General features: G+C 40.5%; 1 protein-coding gene across 3 annotated transcripts; it reads right to left on the reverse strand.

Moving 5' to 3' along the window:
- Window positions 1-746: 746 nt before the first annotated feature.
- On the reverse strand, window positions 747-9355 carry TTC14 (tetratricopeptide repeat domain 14). Of its 3 annotated transcripts, none has more exons than XM_084291901.1 (12): window positions 9188-9355; window positions 8949-9070; window positions 8566-8765; window positions 7895-7979; window positions 7680-7809; window positions 6943-7095; window positions 6173-6244; window positions 5751-5870; window positions 5535-5657; window positions 4763-4880; window positions 2698-2807; window positions 747-2159 (listed from the first exon to the last, which is right to left on the reverse strand). In XM_084291901.1, exons 1-12 carry the CDS (start codon window positions 9352-9354, stop codon window positions 1202-1204), a joined length of 2358 nt encoding a protein of 785 aa, XP_084148027.1. In that variant the 5' UTR covers window position 9355; the 3' UTR covers window positions 747-1201. The 3 variants fall into 3 exon arrangements, with proteins under 3 accessions (XP_084148027.1, XP_084148029.1, XP_084148028.1); XM_084291903.1 differs by having other exon boundaries at window positions 2031-2159; window positions 2723-2807; XM_084291902.1 differs by having other exon boundaries at window positions 2056-2149; window positions 2690-2807.
- Between the last annotated feature and the right edge of the window lie 4473 nt (window positions 9356-13828).

Here is a 13828-nt window from a genome sequence, read left to right on the forward strand (position 1 = left end):
GAAACTCTTCATTTGCATTCTTAATGATAGTGGCTTTGACGTAGTTAGCTACCCTTAATTTCCGTAAAATTACTGCTGCCTCAAAGCTTACACAGGTAAGGTACTCCCAAGTAGTCAGCTGACTACAGCATGCTTATTCTGTACTTCCAAAAACTAGAGTAGGGGCAGTGATGATGTAAAAGAAGCAACAAGATTAACCCATGTAACAAAGATCTTAGTTTTTCATTTAAGTATTCTCCATCCTTAACAGCAATATGGAGCACTTGCAAAAACCTGGGTAGATTTTTTTTTCCTCAAAGTTTTGTTTCCATGTCAATCTTGACTTTTAAACAAATAGTCATTTCAGATCATATCTTAATCAAAAGATGATGACAATATAAAATTAAAGTCAATAAAACTGTACTACTTTGCAAAATTACACAATGTCTTTTTGGCAACTGACATATTAGGAATTACTCTGAAAACTTGGAGACTGGTATTGTACAGTCAGCCAGATGTTAGCTATTACTTCAGGGGTTTTGTTAGTTTTGTTTTTTAACAACAGAGAATGTGTTTGATGTGCTTAAATGACATTATATATGTGCTTTCTCACAGATGATGGGGGGTTCAGTTCACTTAAGCAGCATATATAACCAGTGCACCAGTATCAAACATCCCAGTGACATAAACAAAACCAAGACACAAAATTAAGAAAATTTAATGATGAAATGAGCTATATACATTGAAGGAATATGTGTGTCATTACTTATTCCCCTTCAATACCTGGAAGTTGAAGTTTGATACAAAAATAGCTAACAGTCAATAGTACCCCAGGGGAAGAAGGGAGAAAAAAACAAACAAACAAACAAAAAAACAACAAAAAAAGAAAAACGCTTGCTTGAAAGTGCATATTTGATGTAAGTTACACAACTAACTACAGTCCAAGAGAATCAAACAATTTCACCCCATTACACAAAGAATATTGTACAGAACATCCTAAGTTAAGAGCACAGGAAACCTTGATTTTAAATAATAACTGATACTTTATGTAAGATATCCTTGCATGTCTTTCTACCATACAATCTTTACCCTAAGAAGCCTGACATTCTGCAAGACATAACAAATTCTGCTTGTCGCTTTTCATATGCATTTCAAGAGCATTTGTTTTTCTTCAAGAGAAATATAAATAAAAATTAATTTAACCATCCAGCAGAAAATCATTTTATGTACTTTGTTTCTTCTGCTTACTTCCTTTTTCCCTCTCAAATTCAGCAATTTGATTGAATATGTTAACTAAGTTCTGGGGCAGGTTTCTTTTAATGCCACTTTCAGTTTGTTCTGCACCATTTAAAGTTTCCTTGTCAGGTTCCTCTGTTTTATTAGACTCCTCATGACACCTTTCCCTACTCTTATACCCACTTTCACTTCTATGCTGACTTAATGCATGCCTATCACTACCATAACTTTTATCACCTTCATGAAAATGAGTGCTAGAATATGATCTGTACTTTCCCACTGACTTGCCAGAATAGTCGGACCCTGATGGAGACATGTAATACCTGTCTTGATCTGAGCCATGCTTTTTAAACTGTTCTCTTCTCCCCTCTATGTCCCTTTCTGATTTCCTAAAGTAATGCATCCTCATTTTATCATCTGACTTATAATATGAACCTGAATATCCCCTCCTACTGGAGAAAAATCTGTCCGTTTTATGATATTTTTCACTTTTGCTACTACTTGCCTGAGTTCTAGAACTACTGTAAGAATCTCTCGAATCTTCAGACCTACCTCCAAAAGTGTCTTCATCATCACCTGAAGTCCTCGACAGAGAACAGTGTCTGTCTTTCTCTCTTACCTCTGTTTTTGGACATGCTAAGCTGTCCTGCCTTTCCAGCAGTTTTTCCATTTCAAAACTTTGGTTCAGGAAAGAGGCAGAGGTATCAGCCGGAGGTGAATACCACTCCTCTTTCTTAACCTGATCTTTGTAATGTGAAGAAGCTCTAGAGGAGCGTTTTTTGGAACTACGGGAAGACTCTGATCTACGCCGATGTTTTTTCTTGTGTTTCTTGTGATCAGAGGAAGAGGAGGAAGAAGAAATTGATACGTCTGATGAAGAGTCACTCGAGGACGAAGAGGAGGAGGAAGAGGAGGAAGTTGATCTTTTCCTTTTCTTCTTCAACCTGAAAATGTAATTAACCTGTGAGATAATCTTTAGAATCAGGCAAAAAAAAGAAAGTAAATCTGTACTCCCCATAGTATGGCTGAGATTGGACCGGAAAGTATAAATGGAAATTGGGCCTGACCTGGCAAGACAATTTCAAATATCCTTTCTTAACTAAGAAATCCACTGAACGATGTATCTTAAGGCCGTTTCAGTGGTTAATGCAGGTACAATAAGTTAGGATTGCAGATAAGGACTTAATAGCAAAATTTAGTAACTGCTAATGTTAGAGCTTATTTTACCATCAGCCTAGGTTAAAAGAAAGTGACTGGGACACAACCATGGAATTGTGTTGCTTTATCTTTATGCACCATCCTTTGTCAGTACCTGCTACCTGACTTGTGCTTTAACTACCAGAAATTCTAGTACTTAAAATGGGCCCCTTAACAGCTCATAACTTACTGGTTTGCTGTGCTTTTTTTCTTTTATTAATGAAAAAAGCTCACATGCTGGCTTAATAGGCTCAAGAATCAGTATACTGAATACAACAAGGTTACCTTTTTTCTTCTTTTAAAAGCTTACGCAATTTTTCTGCACTTGTTTCTATTCTCTTTTCTTTCTGTCTCTCTTCTTTTGCAGCTTGCTTCTCCCTCATTTCCAAAGATTTCTTTTTTGAACCCAAACATCATAAAAAAAAATGTATTGAAAGTGTTAACGCAGGTATTTTTCCCATGTCCCCAGCCCCATTCAAATGTATAATTACAGCAAGGATGTTTTTACCAGGATTCCCAGATCAAGAATTAATATTGTTCAGAAGTTTGGCATTGGCCGTTGTAATAATCAAGTTTATGTTAATGACCATATTGCAGTTTTTATCCATTAAAAATATATTTGGCCAGCCATTGCAGTGGTACCCGTGATCCAGCACACCGTGAAGCACATACCCCAAAAGGTATAGGTAGTGTATGCAGGAAAACCACAATGTTAGCAATATGGGGAAAAGAGGGGAGGAAAGGAAAAAAGATTTGAGGCAAAGTATTGTTATTGTAGTTCACAAGTAAAATATGGCAGAGCCCATTGTAAAATGTGTTCAAGTTGCCCATGTTTGCATACAAACCATTTTGTAACAATTTCACAAACCAGTTTGACGCATAGTTTACGTAAGAAATCATGTTCCAAGGGTTTGTTGGTGATGAGCAGCACCAGATGTCAGATACAGCAGCAACGGTCCAATTCAGAAGAAAATGCATCGAAGAAGAACACATAATCAGTATTACAGGAAAACTCACTTTTGTGTTGTTTCAGCCATTCTAGCACAACTGTGACAGTATCAGACGTACATATTAAAATACATAGAAATGCAACAGTGTCTGATTATCAGCTGAACAATCCTCAAAGACACACTATTAAGGTCTCTTAAAGATGAGACTTCTGCAATCTATGGTCCTAAGTAGTAGCTCTATTCAGAATAAGCAGAAAGCCAGATGATAGTTTTCAAAACTTAGCAGTTGCCATAACAAATAAATTAAAGAAAATCCTTAATTGAACAAAAGGCTATGCAAACCAACAAATAAAAGCTAGCATCTTGTTTATCTGCTTCATCAATGAGAATATCAGAAAAATTCTGAAGGAGGGTAAAATGTTCATCGTTTTAGAAAAGACTTCAAGATCTTTCTAAAGCAACCAAATGTGGATAGTGCTCAAATACCATAAAACAGTTTATCTGTAATGCAGTCAGTTTTTATCAAAAAGCTTGTCATAGCTCCTCTTTCCCTTCTTTCAACACGATCTGTCAGCATTATGGCTCCACCAACTGAAGAAGCGTCAGGTAAGGCATCTACCTCAGTCTCTTTACTTATATGCAGAAGCACAGAACACAACAAGCCTGTTCCTCATTGCTATACCTTAAGCTGATCCTCTCTGCAAGACAATACAAGGAAAGGAGGTAAATAAAAGGAAAAAGGAAAAAAAGGACAACACAGATTAGCACAGACACTCACCAGGGCTCACCTGGGAAACATGCTGTGTGCAAGGGAAGAAAGAAAAAAGACACCAGAAAAGAAAGCTAAGATATTCAAAACTGTCTGTCTGCCCTCCAGCCCTGCTGTATTCCTTTAAATCACCTACTAGTTTCCCCTTGTGCAATCTTCCTGTGAGTTAGCTTGGGCAGGTGTTACTCTATCCTTTTGCAAACGCAAAGCATCCTGCTGGTATCAGGGCACACAATGCTTTTTGACTTGCCTAAGGGTTTTGTACTTTTCATGTTTCTACTCACAAAATATTTAACATTAATAATCATGCTTCTGTGATGGAATATTCTCCTCCATGCTTTAGCTAAGGCTAATGGTTTTATCCTCTTTCCTCATCTCCATTGTTAGGCATTTCTTTACTGTCCTGCTCAAAACAGCGGAGTCATCAAGAGGTACCTTTCTTCTGGTAGGTACAGCCATAATGCTCACTATAAAAGATTTATTGTGGAGAAGGGAAGCAGAGAGTAAGACAAATGACCAACTTCAAGCCCCTCTGTTCAAAAGATTTAATATGATTATTGTTATTTATTGTAACAGAATTAAGATGAATTAATTCTGACAGAATTAAAATGAAGAGAAAGTAAAGAATCACCTGCATATGCTTACGGAGTTTCGTTAAGGCCTCTTCTGCTTCCTGAAAAGTCTCATCCACGCTTAGGGCTTTTTTGTAGTAACTCTCAGCATTCAATAGTTTGTCTTCCTCTTCCAACCTAACATTCAAATGAAAATTTATATACAGTTAAGCCACAGAACTTGAGTTTCTTTTTAGGACAATCTTACTTGCACTAGGACGCTGCCACTGCATCCCTCCAAGACCCTATCATCCCAGCCTATCTCAGTACAGAAATGAAACAGCAATAAAAGCATTTTTGTCTCCTACTCATCATTAGAAATAATATTCTGTAGAATTTCAATTCCAGTTTCAAATATACTATGTATCTTATTTACACAGGTCTTAAGAAATCTATTCCCTGAAAATTCAGAAGCTAAATTTTGTGTTACATGCCTAACAAATATTTAACAGGACACAAGTCATGGAATGTGATTTTGTAATGAACACTTTCTTGAAGTATACAATACATATATATATTCCTATACATATAGGAACATCTTCAGACATTTCACAAAACTTTACACAAACCTGGTAACCTACCAAGGGAAAGGATATCAAATCTTAACTATCTTGTGAGGATTTTAACTAGAACAGAGTAGAAAGTGTAAACCATCTGCACAAGCAGGAGTATTTCCAACACACACACACCAGGAAGGCCAGATGGCAATCTGTGCCCTAAGTCGGATCGTATTAAAGAATGTTGTAAGAAAAAGCGTTAACAGCCAAGCAAAAACACAACCCCAACACTTACTGCCCGCCTCTTTCCACAAGTGTCTGACAAAGGTATTTTCTTGCATTCCTGTGGGTAGGACAGTTTTCTAATGCAATTTCAAAATCACTTATGGCTTTGTTCAGACTTCCTTTTGTTGCATACCTAGAATAACACACATGTTGCACAGATTTTAATGATGCTCGTCTTTCACAAAGTAAGAAACCCGCAGACCTACAATGAAACAAGCAGACTCACAGAGCTCCACGGGCTACCAAAGCTTCAACATTCTGTGGATCTATTTCCAAAGCCTTGTTGTACTCATTCATGGCTTCCACGTGGCGCCCATCCTTAAAATAATCAACCCCAGCCTTCACACTGGAAAAAAATAGTTTAAAAAATACTATGTATGGTTAGTCTACAGATTGTGTTCCCTCAGGAACTCACAAATTGGAGTTCCAAACAAGCAATAACAGAACTTTATCTTCTTATAGCGTACTTAAGGCTAACATTTCAAATTAACGTGATATGGACATCCGAGCAGGCCCTCTTGATTACATCGCAGCACATGTGTGCCGTGGAACATATGGTTCAAAGTCTATTTTCTTTCAAGAAATGTAAGCCATAGCCTAATCTAACCTTACAATAAACTCTTTACAAGAAAATAACGCTCTACGTACCATTTTAGGGCCCAAGCTGCAGACTGCTTTTTCCTCAATGCAGGGGCAAAATCTTCTTCATCAATATTTTTCCTTTAAAACAAAAAAAAAAACACACCCTCGAGTTGACTTACAAACGTACAAAATTAATCTTACAATATATAATGCATTTGAAATAAGCTGAAACATTATTTATTGAATGCATTACCACTCTCCCACAATTGGGCGTGCTCTTTCACATTTCTGACACCAGATTTTCCTAGCCTGTTCTAAAGAGCCGAATTGAACCAGCATGGCTGCAGCACATTTAACAAAAATATAGCATATTCACACCTACTTCGGGGCATAATATATGGAAGACCACAATAATCACTGCATATATATGAGCACTAAATGTATATATATATAGCATAAACATTTAACTTAAAGGACAGATCTATTACTCCAATAAACATTGTGAATAAACTTATCTTTTCTGCCATATTAAAGCTTGAGCATCCTGCATTTCAATCCAAAGATGCTGACAAGATCTAAATAATAACTTCATAAATCTTGGCATTAGACATGCAGTTTGATAAGGTATCTTATTTACTTGAACAAATATAATGTTAATTTCTTATTCCAGAGGTGTATGCTTTTAAAAACATTAGGGACACAATAGCTGCAATCCTGCAAGTTGAAATTTCAGAAAAGCGTCAAGTAGTTCAGGACTTTCACTCACAAACCTATTTCAATGGATTAGAATAACTTTCACAAAGTCATAGGAAAGGAATAATGTAAAAATGACTTACATTTGAAGACTTCTCATCAAAGACGGTGGATTTGATTCACTTATTCCTAGTTTTTCTGTTAAATATTCAATTAATGATGGATTATCAAATCCTCGGGAACGATGCAAAACCTCTTCAAATGTCTCTGCTGAATTAGCAACTTCTATGCTTCGCCTTAAAGAAAGCACCAATGTACATAAAACCTCATGGACACTACACTCAATTCTATATTTACATTTAGTCCTTTTCATTAGCATAAATTTTCACACCATTTAAGCAATGCTTATTTCCTTCAGCCTAAGACAGCTTTTGAAGCCTATTCTGGCACCAACCTAGGCATCTCTAGGACATATGAAAGCCTTCAAAACTTGCAGACAGCTGTGTCCTTCTTTCTACTAAGGGAAATCTTAAGCATTTAATACGTCAGTCTCTCAAGTCTTTTTATTTATTTATTTATTTAAGCTTACTGTTTATCATTGCTAACCCAGTCCCATAATGACAGCTACCTCAAGTTTTACATTTAGAGAATACAACCTCATTGTGCTTTTTACTTTTCTTAAGTTTTGGGACAGATTTTTAAAAACCAAGCATACCCAACACATCTAGAAAAAAGTACGTGATAGCAAGTAACAATAAAATGTGTGTAGTTACCTAATTAAATCAGAAACAACCCTGGCAACTTTAAAGGACAGCCTATCAAAGACACTTCAGACACAGTGAATATATCTAGTTAGTATAACTGAATAGCATGTGCTTACTTATAATGTAGAGGCAAGTCATCAGAGGTGATTACTCCTAGCGTTATACTAGAGAGATTTGGTGGAAGAGCTGAGCTGTAGAGCGATACCGTGATCTTCTCATGGTAACGATCAACATCCTTGACTGCAGCTACAGAAACAATATAAGTTAAGACAAAATAGTAGAAGCTTCTCAAAAATGAGACAAATTGCTGGCAATGTTTGTGGCTACTTGCCTCGAATAAGATCTCCAGCTTGATAATAAGATAAAGGATCTCCGTGGTTGCTTTGAGGAGGCACATCTCGCAATGGACAAAGAGCCTGCAAGAGAGCCAAGGAAGGATCACGTGAATAGAAGCAAGCAGCTGGCATCACTAACTTTCCATGTTTTTACTATCAACCCACAATCTCACCCGCACAACTTTACATGTTGAAAGGTTGTTATCTTGTAATACACATATACAGATGTTTTTAAATACAGAAACACTTTTTCCTCTGACGTAAAGCATATAATAACAACACTGGAGCCAACAGACTAGCCCAGTTTTCCTCATACTTAATAGATAATTAGTTGAAAGAGTTTAAACAAAGTTTTTTTTGTTCCCTCCCCAAAATTAAGATTAGTTTAATCTTTAACGTATGTCAAATTAAATGTATGGCCTGGTTCAAATCAAATTCTATGCATCCATAAATGACGAACTTTCCAACTCCCAAGAAATACATTTGGAGTATGGGACATAATGAAAGCACTTGCTGACTGAGCAAAGCATCACAAGTTGTCCTTAACGTCTGTTAGCATTCACTATCTTAAAGCTCAGCTTACCTTTACTCCTAGCACTCGGTTACGAGATGTAAAACACAACCCCATACCCGTAAGAGTAAAAGAGTAACTGAAGCTATATCTTACAGTGATTTCTAAGTCTGCAATCTGCCGTATCAAACCACTTCCCAGACACATTAACACCATGAAAAAGCCAAATTCACGAATGGAAGTAATCCTCCCAATCACAACGTCGCCGCGTTCAATATCTCGAAAAAATAATTCTCTCCGGAGCTCCCCAGGAACCTCCATGAACTGCTCCAGCGGAGGCATGACAGCGTAACACTCTGCAACACACGAGACGTTCAGTTACAAAACGACCGAGCTGTAACCCGAGAACACAAAATAATTGACGATAACAGTAAAAAGCCAAACAGCAACTTTAAAATACGGTGTGTTTACAGCAAAAAAAAAAAGTTCAGGCTTGGCCCAGAAGGCACACCAGTGAACACCCAAGCCCCGTCCCTCACCATCATCTTCCTCGATGTTTTCGGCGATGGGGCCGCCGGGCTGCCAGGACTGCGCGAACAGCAGGTCGGCCTTCTGCGCGATGAAGCGCTGGATGTCGGCCTCCAGGCCCGTCACCTCGCTCCTGCGGGGAACGACAAGGCGCTGAGGGCGCTGGGGACGGCCCCGGGACACCCTGGGGACCCTCTGGAGACCCCCTGGGGACCCCTTAGGACTCCCCCAGGACCCCCCAGCCCCTCACCACACGGCCTGCGAGCGGGGCGCTCCCCCGCGGGGCGACTCGGGGGCTGTCCCCGGCGGTGGCAGCAGCCCTCGGAAGTCGGGGTTGTCGTGCTGCTCGGCCCGGAGCAGCGCCAGCAGCCCGGGGCCGTGGTAGTTGAGCACCTGCCGCAGCAGATCCCGCTCCATCCCGGCCCCGGCCCCGCACGGAAGCGGAACGGCCGCAGGAGGCAGCGGGTGGGGCTGGGGGAAGGAGGGAGGGAGGGAAGGAGGGAGGAGGCGGCGGCCGCAGCGCCCTCTGACGAGCTGGAGGCCTCGGGAAGGTGCCTGCGGTGGGGAGCTCTGTGTGGAGCCGCCCGCCCCGCGCCGCCGGCCTGACGGGGAATTAAAAACGTGTGGAAGCGGCTGGAGGTGGCCCCAGTCCGTGCCCGGCCGCACGGTCGCAGCCGCGGCGCTGCGCCGGGCCGCCAGGGGACGCTGCGCCCCGCGGCAGCCACCTGAGGGAGGCGGCGGGGCCGGGGGGAGCCCTCGGGGACCGGAGGTGTTGGGGTGCTCGGCCCCCGGGCTGAGGGGACGCGGGGCCCCCTCACGCCTGCGGTCGGTCCCCGGTTGGGGGCTCGTCCCCGCACCGGGTCACAGGGGGAAGGGGAAGCCGGGTGAGGGAATGTGGGCTCTGCCCCCGGCACAAGGGGCAGGATATCGCCAGGTCGGTCAGGCCGAACCGCCTGTAATTGCTGGCTTTTCTTACAGACGTTTTCTTCTGCAAGTAGAAATCAACCGCACTTGAGGAAATTCAGTGGTTTAAATGAAGTTAACACACAGCGTAGCTAGTTACCCCCGGACATAAGGGTTAATTCCATACATAAAGTGATTGCTGCTCCCTGTTTGCTTCTGCTGCTATCAACAGGGACGTCTGACAAGGAGACAGCACGTCAGCAACAGAACGGTGTAAAGAGTGATTCTGCAAAGATCTTTTCAACATCAACAACAAAAAATAATTAAATAAACAAGGATATAGTCAGCTATACTACACTTTACCTGGGCCCAACAAATTCCGCAGTTACTTTAATCAAACACACTAACATAGGCCAGATCATCCCATCCTCAGAAACATCTTTGCCAGAGCAGGACAGCTGTTAAATAAGAACCTTTGTGCATGGCCCCACCTCACCCAGGGCACTCACTGGCTGTCCTTTCCTCTTATGGGATGCCGCCTGGATATTCTCTGTGCTCTTAAAAACCTCTCTTCATGTTCTCTGTGGTGAATTTTTTTCTACACAAGCAAAGGAAGTGTCCTGCTCCTGCAGGAGCGAGTGGCACAAGCCAACACATCACCCTACTCAAAGAGGAGCGTTCCACATACTCTGAAACCAGAAATGTCCAAATGAGTTTGATGTCAGTCTTCCTACAGTTTAGCTCAGTGCATCATAAAAGGCAGCTCCCGAGATCCATCACGCACCCTATAGCTTCACAATCCAAAGCTGTGACTTTACACCAAGCTACCTCTGAACCCAGGCTCCAGCTCACAGCGGCAGGGCCCCTGAACAACCCCCAAACCGATTGGAGTGAGAGAATTTTAAAGCGGATATGGGAAACACTAAGCAGATTTTCATCAAACTCCAGTAAGCACAGCTTGAATGCAGCAAGGTCAAGCTGCTTTTCAAACGTTCCCAGGTATACAATATCAGTGGTAAAGCTTACAAGAAAATTGCATGGAGGAAAGGATTTTGTGTCAAGAGCCACATTTTATCACTGACAGAAAGATTAGATCCTCCAAGATCACGCTTGTCAAAATGTTCTGTTCTGCAAAGGTTGGACAGATTTGAGGCAAATTTTAGCCTGTTGCAAATGGAAGTGAAATGTGCAACCAAATACGTTTTGGGCTAAGGAAGACAAAATTAATGGTACTAATGAGAACTAACATGAGGAGCTGTACTTCCAGCTGTTTTGTCAGAGTGGCTTTTGGACAGCTCTCCCAAAAGCAGTCCTGCTGCCCAGCATTTCTGATAATTTATGAGGCAGCAGAGGGTTTGTTCAAAGATGATGTGATGCCCAACAGACTTAGTTTAAGAGTGGTGAAGGGAAGTTTGGTGCATAATAATTGCTAGCCAGTTAGCAGCTCTCCTTTGTGAAACACATTATGTCTGCAGACATAAGCACCAAATTCTGATGGAGGAGGTGTGAACACAACACCAAACTCTGAGTGGCTGTACCACCCAGGCTGTGCACATTCAAGCATTTCCCTTTTTAACATGTTCCTCCCGAATCTAACTTTGGCACGGTCTGCGAGGGAGAGTAAGGTTTCAGTGACATGGAGACTCACTTGGAGATAACCTGAGCACCCGTTTGTGGTGCCATGGACCTTTTCACTTCTCACATTTCTTGCATTGTGCAGACAAAGAATACTTGGTCCTGTGTAACAATTATGCAAAGACGGACAGTGGAAACTGCCCAGGCTCTGAATGAACAATTAGACACTGCTGGAGTACAACAGAAATAACAGTTAAGAAATGTCAGCTGAGAACCCCCTGTGACTGTCGGCAATTTCTGTCAAACTCTGCAGGCAGTGGCACCGCTGAGCCTTTGTGTGGCTGCAGGGATTACTGCTCGAGCACTTGGTGTGGCATTTTGTGCTTGCAGATTAGTGACAAGGGTCTGAAGGTTTCAGGTGAGACTGAAAATGTTACTGAAGTAAACATTGACATTGACATTTTTCACTTGCATGTGAAAAAACAGGCTGTCATGAGTGAAGGTTTGCTTATTCGACAGGAACACCAGTCAGGCAATTGAGTGATAATCATGACACAGACAATATGCGTACACCCACCTGTACAGCATGCAACATGTCGAGACACACTGCCTACAGCGCAAATGCCTGTGATACGCGAGGGACTCAGCAGAAGGTGCTCTGCGCAGACAGGTTTCTGTGTTTTCTACAAACTTTCCAGCCTCTCACTCCACAGACTGATCGTATCTGCTGCTTTATAGTGAAGGAGCTGTCATGTTTTCAGAGTAAACCATTACAATTTACAGTCAGCACTGCAGCTTTTCAGTCAGGAGACAGATCATTACTTACAGCCCCAAATTAGAGTTCCAGCACATAGCAAAATACAGAAACAATATTTGATCTCAAGTCTGCAAGTGCTATGAGATTTTTAACTTCAAGCATATGGCTCTCGATTATTAACAGCCTCTCATCATCAGTAGAGCAGTGTTCACATTTTCATTGTAAAGTTCTTTCACCACAATTCTCATCTTTCAAAACTGTCACATGACATATAGGAAACTTCCTAAGGAGTTTAAAGAAGTCCCTGAAGTATTTTGAAAATGTAAATCCATTGGAGTTCTCCTGTTCCTGGTTTAAAACAAACAAACAAACAAACAAAAACAAACAAACAAAAAACCTCCTCTCTTCCTGTATCTCATAGTCAGTTTCTCTAACCTTCCATTTGTGCAGCATACACAATAAATACTAAAGAGCAATTAACAAATATTGGAAATTATTTTCTTAAAAAATAAAAGCTGTCTTAACTCATGAAGAGTTAAATAGTTGGCAGCTTCTCACTACAGATTATCTCCATGTTTGCTCCTATTTGGTGTAAGAACACAGCTTTATTTGAAACAAATAAAATGTATCAAAAATTGAGTTTTGTCCTAAATAGGTGAAACTTCTAGTAAAGTTGATATGCTGAGATGGTCTGATATAATGCCCAATTAGTTCTCCTTTCCTGTAAGAATTGTCTAGAAATACAGAGATTAAGCAAATACTTTTGCAAACAGAAAACAAGTTAATTCTCATATTAGCTGGATAGTATAATTCCACTAGCTAACAGCCATGAATAGTGACCTTCATGTGTAGTAAGGGCACCCATTAGCCTCCTGACAGAAGAGGCTTGGCTTTCCAATCAACAAGCAAAAGCAGAGACAAACCACAATATGGAATCGTGAAACACCAAACTGATACATTAATATGGTATCTGTTTCTTTAAACATTTTCATTTTCTGTGAATTCCTTACAGTGTTAAATCAAGAAAGCTGGACTGACATGCAGACAAATTAACATGCCATAAAAAAAAAAAAAAAAAAAAAAAGTATATCTGCACTGAAATCGATAATTATTTGGTTTATAACTTTCATCATTAGAGGTTTCCTTTTTTTTTTTTCCTCCTTCAATGCCAGGCAAAAGTAAAATCTGTTGCCTTTTGGCTCTATGGACAAGTTATAATGGCTGAGACAGCCACAACTGTCACTGATTTTAATGGGAAATTTTGTGCTTCTGATGAAATTTGGATGAAGATTTTAAGGGTTCAGGTTTCAGGTCAAGCATGAAAGTCAGAAATCAGTCATTAAGTTCTCTGTGCTTGCATTGCTGTCTACAATTAGGAAAGCATTAATCACTACACATCAGTGCAATCAAGTGTCAACATCCAGACACTGTTTGGCTGCGGCTGTTGAAATGTAAATAATAAACATCTGTTGATTTTCTCCAGCTTCTTGTCTTAATAAGGCAGTTGAACTCACATACATAATCACAGGTAACAGAAGGTCTGAAGCAAATAAAATCTAACACAGAAACAAGGAAATAGGAAGTGTGAAAAAAAATACTGTGAAAGAAAGGTGTGTATACGTGCAGGTAAAAATCATTGACTTGGACTCAAAATGA

The sequence above is a fragment of the Netta rufina genome (genome assembly GCF_964035555.1).
Source record: "Netta rufina genome assembly, chromosome: 9".
In the NCBI taxonomy this organism is placed as follows: domain Eukaryota; kingdom Metazoa; phylum Chordata; class Aves; order Anseriformes; family Anatidae; genus Netta; species Netta rufina.

Excerpts from the sequence above, each read along its gene's own strand:
- TTC14 (XM_084291901.1), bottom strand. The coding sequence starts at position 9,354 with ATGGAGCGGGATCTGCTGCGGCAGGTGCTCAACTACCACGGCCCCGGG. Across the intron at positions 7,096-7,679 it reads GACTTGCCTCTACATTATAA|GCGAAGCATAGAAGTTGCTA; the intron begins GTAAGCACATGC and ends GCTTTCTTTAAG. Across the intron at positions 5,871-6,172 it reads GCAGCTTGGGCCCTAAAATG|TGTGAAGGCTGGGGTTGATT; the intron begins GTACGTAGAGCG and ends ATTTTTTTCCAG.